General features: G+C 38.9%; 1 protein-coding gene across 2 annotated transcripts; it reads right to left on the reverse strand.

The window, feature by feature from the left end:
- Nucleotides 1–509: 509 nt before the first annotated feature.
- On the reverse strand, nucleotides 510–8,624 carry LOC133129483 (DCN1-like protein 1). Of its 2 annotated transcripts, none has more exons than XM_061243610.1 (7): nucleotides 8,475–8,624; nucleotides 6,666–6,879; nucleotides 5,155–5,323; nucleotides 4,816–4,946; nucleotides 4,631–4,713; nucleotides 2,432–2,528; nucleotides 510–2,017 (listed from the first exon to the last, which is right to left on the reverse strand). In XM_061243610.1, exons 1-7 carry the CDS (start codon nucleotides 8,475–8,477, stop codon nucleotides 1,941–1,943), a joined length of 774 nt encoding a protein of 257 aa, XP_061099594.1. In that variant the 5' UTR covers nucleotides 8,478–8,624; the 3' UTR covers nucleotides 510–1,940. The 2 variants fall into 2 exon arrangements, with proteins under 2 accessions (XP_061099594.1, XP_061099596.1); XM_061243612.1 differs by lacking the exon at nucleotides 8,475–8,624 and adding an exon at nucleotides 8,216–8,403.
- Nucleotides 8,625–9,494: the final 870 nt, after the last annotated feature.

The raw sequence follows: 9,494 nt of genomic DNA on the forward strand, positions 1-9,494 counted from the left end.
TAAAAAAATGTAAAGGTACAATAGGTAATGTCAGACTTCTGAAGGTCAAGAAAGGAATAGCAGCAACAGGCCGTTTCAAACCACAATACTGTTTATCCCTCCCCCTTCTCTGTAAACGCGCTGTTGAAATGGCATTGGCTGTGGCAATTTTCAACCAATGAGCTTGAATTATTGTACAGAGATACAATGTTTTGGCATAGAGTGTCGGGCAGTCAACTGAATTTAAGGACTATAAACACAGGCATAGGGTGAGTCAACAAGTCAGTGAGCCTTTCTCAATTATAGGAAGTGGTTTACAATGGTCTTGTAACAATGTTTTAACACAAAAATCTTACCTATTATACCTTTAAGATTTAAGAGTTAATTTGTGTTAACCATGCTCAACAAACCATAAAACATGCATTGTCTAATTGGCCACTGGAAAGGGTGCTTTAAAACCTTGTATTCCCTTTCAAATGGACATTGCTGCTAAGCTTCGACTGCAATCAGATACACACATGAACAGCACGCACGATATTTGACAGTTTTATTTGTCTTCCTTAAAACTTGAAAAACAATTTAAAAAAGATAACTTAAGTGATTTGCTTTCCTGTCATACATAAAGATGTCGGGTTGACCATTTAATTTAAGCACCCAGGCCTTCAATCTTCAACTGAGCCTACTCTGAAGAGAATGTCCATCATATCCAAAAGTGATCTTCACAAATACTATATCGATTCAGCAGGTGGAATTTTCAATTCACTGTGCAACAAACTGCAGTTTAATAGCATTTAGCAGCGGGTGCTGTATCAAAACAGTATTTACCTATTGTTGTTTGCAAAAATTAATATTCTAAAAGGTACAAATTCATAATTCTCTTTTGTACATATCAAGTAATGTTAAAACACATGATTCTAGGTTTAGTTACAGAAAGGCTCTGACAGAAACTCTTAGGCCTGGTTACACTTAACCACAATGCTCTCTGTACTTGACTGAGTAACAGTAAAGCTTTTCTTCATCCCTTAATACATCACGGCAGCTGCAGCTACTTAACACTTATGACATTTGCTTAAATTCATCGCTCAAAATTAAGCACAAAGTACAGTGTTGTTAAATTTAACCCGGGCCTAAGATTCACACAAGCACAAAAATAACTACAGTAGGGTGACAATACACTGTGTCATTTCAGATATGCCAAATTAAAGCATCACCTACACAAACGATGGATTTACTCCGATGATGTTCGTTCAAAACAAGAATGGTACAATCAATGTTCTATCACTTAAATATTTTATATATTTTCATTAAAAACATGGAGGAAAAAAAAAACAAAAAAAACTCCAGAATGCACTTAGAGTACTGAAAGGAAATTACTGTACGTGACATTCATTAACAGGACCTTGTTTTTCGAAAAACACACGGTTGTGCTTTGTAAATGTGGGACGGGCGACTCCAGTCCTGGAGGGGCCCAGAGTCCAGCAGGTTATACACTCATCTTCAATTTAGAATCAGTCACACCTTGAACAAGTGGCACATCGAGTCCCTATCAAAATGACGAGGTGGGGGGGGGGGGGGGGGGGCGTGAATCCCTGCAGCCCTGGAGGACTGGAGAAGCCAAAATCCGGTGTAAATAATACAAGCCGCGGACATTGGCAAACAAATGCTAAAACAAACGCCGAACAAACGCCAAAGGAACGTTGGTAAAGAACGAGGGATGGTCCGGAAGTGTCTCCAGCAGGCTGTGTGATCTAAAAAAAACGCCCCGTTCTGAAGACTGAAGCCCAAACCACCGTTAGATGACTGAGGAGATATGCCTTTAAAAATGTCTTTCGTTTAGTCTCGCCCTTGAGGCTGAAAAGGCAGGACTTGTTTTCCCCTTAGTCCAGTCCTCTTTTCTTTACTGATGTCTAGATCGATCTATGTACACGGTATGTACATGCCTACAGAAGGCTTCACCGGCGCTAGACCGTCGTGCTTTTTGTCCCAACTTGAGGTCGCGCAAACTCCACAAAATCATCGATGAGAACCGGCCATGCCCCTACGGGTGACAGACAACGGGGGTTAGACAGTAACCACACCCGGGTGAAATACATATTTCATATATTTCCATTCTTACGATGCTGGGAAAACATTTTGAACCCTTTATGCATAATCATTTTCAATGAAGCGTGTTATTAAATACATAATCTTTTGAGGAAAAAAATGTCTAATTATTTAATTTTAACCTGCCACTCATAACTGAATAATTTACGACTTCTTCTACTGATACTATTATGTCTGCATATCAACTGGCCTGTTTCAATTCAGGTTAGAACAACCAACTGATCAAGACAGTGTGACTTGCAATTGGGACAAATTTTTAAAAAAACATACACATAATACGCTTCTATGTTAAGATTGTGCACCGGTCCCCAAAGTGGGAGACCAAGGAGAACGTGAACATCATACAAACCTTCTTCATCATAATTGGACATGTCATCAGTTATCATTGTGCTAAAATCTAACAGGAGGTTCCAGGTGTCTTTTGGTATTGATCTTTTATGGTGTTCCTGGGTGAGGGGGGAAAGAATTGATGGATTTAGTCATGGATTTCATTTATACCTTTGACCTTTCATTGTCATTGCATTGCCAGGGAACCTAAAAAGTGGTTCTGTATCTACAGTTCATAAAATACATAAATGTTTGTCACATGCATCAAACAATATTTGCACACAATGATAGGATATGGGGTGAACAGTGTTTGTTGAGTAGAGAATGACAGGGATTCTCAAAACCTGTTTCTATAGAGACGGATTACCAGTCGTTTGTTTTTTGAACAATTAAAGCACTTGATTACACAATGAAGTGACCTCATCTGCTTTCTTAGGTCATAGGTCTTAGTTATTTGATGGTGAGTTTAAGTGGAAAATAAAAACCTGCAGAACTTGAGCGACCTTCAGGATGCTTATATCCTAAATGTAACACTCAACAACAAAGAGTGAATGCAAAATTTCAAGTGTTCATAGATCCAGCCATGGTAACAGCTATTCCTTCAAACATGTTATTGTGCAGCTATTTGTTAAACTAGCAAAAGTGACTTACACTCTAATAAGATCACCATGAGGACACACCAATAGCAACTCTTAGGCAAATATAAAACTTTGAGGCAAAAAGGAAATCTATTTTTGAATCTATTGTAATGGAAAGCCCATAAACTCCTTGCAAGTGACAGAGGATTCATTTGCTGCATAGTTCAAATCAATGAATCAATACATTTAACAGAATTAATTATTCTACTTTGATGAAGACAAGTGAGCCTGTTTCACTGCCATAACACCCCTTTCACAATGTTTCACGGATTAAGTGGTATGCTATGGATCATGGTAATTTCAATTTTTTCTTTCCTCTTGACTCTGGTACATGTCAATCTTTGTCGCATCGGTCCACAGGACTTTGTTCCAGAACTCTTGGGGCTCTTTTAGGTACTTTTTAGTGGACTAATCTCGCCTTTCTGTTCTTCAGTTTTATCAGTGGGTTGCATCTTGTAGTGCACCCTCTGTAGTCCTGCTGGTGTAGTCTTCCATGTATGGAAGACTTTGGCACATCTACACCTGCATCCAGGAAAGTGTTTTTGATCTGTTGGGCAGTTGTCAGGGAGTATTCTCAGGTCATCCACTACAGTGGTCTTCCTCAGTCTACCGGGTCTTTTGACATAATTGAGTTCATCAGAAGTTTTTTCTTGTTAATAATGAAGCAAACTCTTCACTTGGGCATGCCCAGGTTTTTGCAATGTTCTGGTTGATTGATTTTCATTTCTGAGCCTTATGACAGCCAGGTTAATTTGCCTTGACACTGCCGTCTTGCTGTAGTCACACCCCAACAACACTCCAAAAGCAATTACAAATCTAGAATCAAGTACTAGACATCCACAGCTCTCTTCTGCATTCACTAACGACACAAATTAATAGACCTGCCTTGTGAAACACATCTGTGAAGCCAATTTAACAAATACTTGTAGTACCTTAAAATGGGGGGACCATGTACAAAAGGTGCTGTCATTTCTAAACGGTTCATCCGATATGGATGAAAATACCCTCAAATTAAAGCTGACAGTCTGCACTTCAATGTCATTGTCACTGCATCCTTTAAAAAGATCTAGAGTACAGAACCAAAATAACAAAAAATGTGTCATTGTGAAATAAATTATAGTGCTCAATATATAGTCGTAGTGTTTGATTTCGGACGCAGCCTGCAAACGTGATTGCAATTGGTCCATCCAAATATCGCATTGGTTGTGTCACAGTGGACTGGCCGGGGGGCAGAGGTTAAATTTATTTCCCAGTTAATTTCCTCACTGTACTGAGCCGTGGTAGCAGGTCTTGTCTAGATATAGGCTATGGCAGATTTCAGGGAGTGCTGTCAGTTAAGTTCAACATGACTTAAGAATTAAATTGTACATTTTCCTGCCTTCTAGGAGGAAAGTTTTAACTCATTTGTTGGCCAAACTAAACACATAATATTGGGGACACTGAATAATAGCCAAGTAAAAGATAGGGTAAATAGGAGTGCTAGCCAGCTACCTAGCATTACTGGCTGCAAGAATGACACAAGTGCTGTAAAACAACTGAGATCTTTCAAAAATAATGTACAAGAGAATGTGTGATGGACTTACCAACAAAAATGTGTTCCACAGGTCAAGGAATTTGAATCTTCCTGCAAGTACTAAATTCCAATATGCAATAGCCATTTCTAAATCTGAAAAATATATAAACTTAATGAAAAACTACCCATGAAATACAATATTTCCACTGTGCAAATCTTTTAGATAAACAATGGCAAGGGCAAAAAAATACATACCTAAACCTTTCTGTCCAGGATTCTTTGCAAAGTTAAATGTAAACTGATAAAAGTCCTTAAATTTCCCTTGGTCTTTTAACTCTTGCTCCATTTTTGGCAGCTGCGCTTTTAGTTTTTCTATGCTGTCACACCTTAGGAAGAGAATAGGTCACATAAGTGCTTACTAGGCGATTAAGGGTCTACAAAGACAAATACTAGTAAGCGGGAACGTTAACCGTAAAGTTCAAAAACTGCTCTGAACATGCATAAATCGCAAGTATGAAACGGATTAAGGCTTTCAGAGAAGAAATCACAGAGACTGTGAATCTCTCTCACCATCATCCCTGCCTACAGACTCACCCTTGCTCAGCCATTCCATCCATGAATTCCTGCTTGGAGAACTCGCATTGTGTCGCTGCCCGAAACTTCCAGGCAATGAGCAGCACGCTTATACTGGCAGGGTCCAGGCCTAGGTCATCGCAGAACTGCTGAATCCCGTCAATCCCTATCTTGTTATCATCCTGGGGATCTGGTTGAACAATGGCAAAAGAACATTTTAACAATTATTGTTTGTATCGCTTTCTCCGTATTGGACAATATAAAAGCTGTTTGAATAGCAAAAACACCAAAAAAAATTTGCAGAGAATCATGTTCCTTGAGAAAAACACAATCAACTTAACACAAGTTCTGTTTCATTAGTTATATCATTAACTTTGCAAACTTTTTCACATTGCAGTTATCCATAATCTATATTATGGATATTATGTAAATAATCATTTACAGTTGTACTGCATTTTTTTTATTTTTTATTCCCAAGTGATGTTATGAAAATAAATATGTTTTCCCATGTACACATTCTTTTACTTTTTTTTGTCAAAATGATTCATAACTATTATACCAGGCCATAATAGCTACCTTTTTTTTTTTAACATCATTAAACATAATTTTCTGAATGCAGATACATTGTTTCTCCAAGGCATGTTCAGTATGTCAGGGAAAATACCCTATGAATGAGTCAGTTACGAGAATATGTCCTCATAACTGACTCGTTCATAGGGTATTATCCCACTTATACCATGGCTAACTTGTCAAAGTAATGTAGCTATGGACAACACTTGTAGCAAGGGAGAAAAATTGTCCCTGTTGCTGAGAAACAAATTGCTTCGCAATTTCAGTGCCATGCAACTGAATGGAGCCCTTCCCATTTTAAACTGAAGCATAGGAAGACCTTTTTAGAGCCAAAAAAAAAACTTGTGTTGTTCATGCAACCAGTCCCGCAAAACGACTTCACACCATATTTACAGAGAATATTCAGTGTACTGAATATATTTTAGCCTCAGTCGTTCCATGTCTAAGTATATTCCTCTACGCTTGCAGCACTGTCTGTTGCAATAGTTTGCATATTGCTCTCAAAGCAGCGAAATGTGCAGAAAATTGTGAGCTCTGTGCAATGATTTAAATCTTTTACAACACTGAACTTTACCTTGTTCAAGTTCTCTAACATGACTTGCAGAATGTGAATGCTACAGATGGATGCAATTCATCAAATATTGATGAGCAACAAAGAAAACCAGGTTGAGACCAATGAACAGCCTTAAGATAAGATGTTGAATTTCACGAGTGACCAGATTTCATGCCATTGCCATTTTATACTTCTGCTTGTATTTTGATGTACTTCTGTGTAATTAATGGCTTAACATTTGTGAGTCTGTTCTCCAAAAACAAACCAATCTCATTTTATATCATTTGATGCACTCAGTTGAAATTGATGACTATGTATGAATGCACACTGTCTCTTCAATACCTCACAGCTGTGTCATTAACAACCCAATACTCAAGATTGTGGCGAGACACATAGATTGAGTACTTGCCTCTATATCTGTTGTACAGCTGTTCTAACTTTTTTCTGTCCAGCACTCCCTTTAAACTTTGTAAGTATAAATCAGGATTTTGGAAAAAATTGTCTGTTGCAACGTCTAATTTCCAGTCATTTTGCGACAAACAGCTCAGTGCAGTCTTTTCACTAGATTGCGTGAAGATCATGAACTGACGCACTTTATCCTTCTGCGAGGACTTCAGCTTGTTCTGCGGAGACACAACTGGATGTTAGTGAATAGCATTTACCACAGTTCCTACTGATGCTAGTTGGTTAGTTTTTAAAAACAGACATGTGAAGTTACACACAATGATACATTCACTAAGTTGGATGAATGCAAAGTATTCACACTACTATTCTCTCTCTCTCTCTCTCACACACACACACACACACACACACACACACAAGCAGTCCTATTATCGATGAGCAGTAGCATGAGCTTACTGCATAACCTTAGACGTCTTAATGGAGCAAGCAAACATAACGGTCACACTATGGCACTGCATCTGTAATATCTAACTTAGACAAACGTGTATGCTACATGGTGTGTTAGAGAACATCATTTGAGTTATACAACAGCTGGCTGTTTCGTAAAATTACACTCCGGTAACCTACCTCAAAATCAAAATGCAGTCTGTTTTAACGTTAGACTACGGTCAATCGTGTAGCTAACTCCAAGACAGCTAACGTGTTAGCTGTATATCAAAAAGGTTTAGCTAGCTCTACTCTAAGTAAGTTAATGTAACGTTAGCTAAGTTAGCAAGGATAGGCATACAGTGACAATCTGTTAACTAGCTAGAGTATAAACTGGTTCGACTAGCTAAATAACGTTAGCCATCTAGCAGGTTCTAGTCAAGAACATGACGTTTAAATCGGTCAGTAACAAGTTAAGAGTAATAATGTTTCAAAACTCATTAGCTCGCTAACAACCACTGCTCGGGTAGCGCAATCAGCTGGTCTATATCCAGTTCTAGCTATCCGTGCAGCGAGCTAGGTAGAAATGGACTATCGCTACCTAGCTAAATGGGCAACAAGCTCAGGAGACATTTTTGCTAGCGAGTACCAAGCTACCTAATAATGTCTCAACAACCTTGCAGCTGGATAGCTGTTAACTACAGCGTAGATGCACAGAAAAATAGCTAGGTGCCGTAAAGCTATTAGCTAGCTACTTGATTTGCTAAAGCTAAACAGAAGTGCATTAGCTAGCTAGCTAGCTAGCTAGCTAGGTTAGCCTCCACCGCTGTACCAAAATGCTAGCTTGCTAGCCAGAATACTGCCTAGTAGATAATTTGCCAACCCAAATTTACCGTCAACTACTCATCCCGTGGATGCTGTCAACAGTAAAACGATAGCTACATGAAATACAATAATAGACACATAGTTTGCTACACAGACATAGCGAACTACCTATCATTTAGCGCAAGTCTAACAAACAGTAGCTAACGTCACATGTTATCCGTGTGTCTAGCTAGCGTTAGCCATTCCAACTAGCTAGGCCCAGCAACCACGATCATCGATTACGCAATGACGGCGGGGGCCTCTCACTTTCTTCCGACCGGTGGCACAGATGTCCTGGGTGCAACCGGCGCCTTCTGCTTTTCAGGTTTTACAAGCCAGCTGAAGTAGCCTGGCCAGCGCTCAATGGATTTTAACCAGCAGATGTAATTTCAATCCTCTAAATTGTACAAATCGATATGAAATAAACATATTTTATTGTTTGTTTATACATGTCGTGACTGGCCAATATAGTCAGGATTGGGAGGTCCAACCATACGAAACAAAATAGAATAATTTTTCCACTTACCATGTTTGTAATTAACAGACTCCCTCTTCCCCCTCTCTCCTCCACTCTTCCTGCTCATGCGCAGCCAGACGAGGTAGCTGCCCTCCTACCGAACACTGCAATTTCGATTGTGGTCTCATAAGAAAGCGTTCTTGTTGCAAACAGAGCTCCACGACCGTGAATTTGACACCTCATTTTCAAAGTATCCGATGTAAAGTAATGCAATTCTGCATATATTTAGGGGCAAACAGTTGAGTCTAATAGCGTTAATGTTCTGGTGCAGAATATTGACGGGAAAGAGCAAATTAAAAGAAATAGGCCTAGATATTATTGTTGCAAGTAATTATTCGATAAAAAAAATTTTTTTTTTGGGTTGCTTCCTTTATAAGCATACGCATAACACATTTGTCTTTAAAATGTAAACATGCATAATGTTTAGATTAATAGATTAAGCCCGGTTTTGAGGGGAAATAAACAACACCATGACAAAAGTGGGATCTCCTCTTTAATTACTTTGCCACTGTTGCTCTTGCTGAATGGTTCAGTCTAGTATGAGGGGCTATGGTGAATTTATAGGCTGTCCCATTTCTCCACACTTTTTTGGTGACGTATGTAGAACGGAAATTAGTGTGCAAGTATATTAAGTGCACTGTGATTTCTAAAACAATTGGGCACACTTTCTCATGGTCCCTATTTCAAATAATTTATATTTAGCCCTGCCACTATAGTAAACGAATAGCTGTGCAACACCTGATGTGGACTTGCTAACTACATAACAATGAACAAGCTTGCTATGGTTATATTCACATTAACACTACCATCATGATGCAAACAACTTAAATATTTATTGCTGCCATTTTTCGCCAGTAAACACATAAACCAGCAACCTTGCGATGGGTGTCAACAATTCATTGCATGAACTTGCATTGTGGGCCTGTGTACTTGGCCAAATTCTGCTTTAGAATCAGCTTCACATTCAGCTTTATTGGTCAAGTGGGCTGACACACTCAAGGAATTTGACGTGTCTACCAGTGCCCTAGA

The sequence above is a fragment of the Conger conger genome, chromosome 5 (assembly GCF_963514075.1).
Source record: "Conger conger chromosome 5, fConCon1.1, whole genome shotgun sequence".
Lineage (NCBI taxonomy): Eukaryota > Metazoa > Chordata > Actinopteri > Anguilliformes > Congridae > Conger > Conger conger.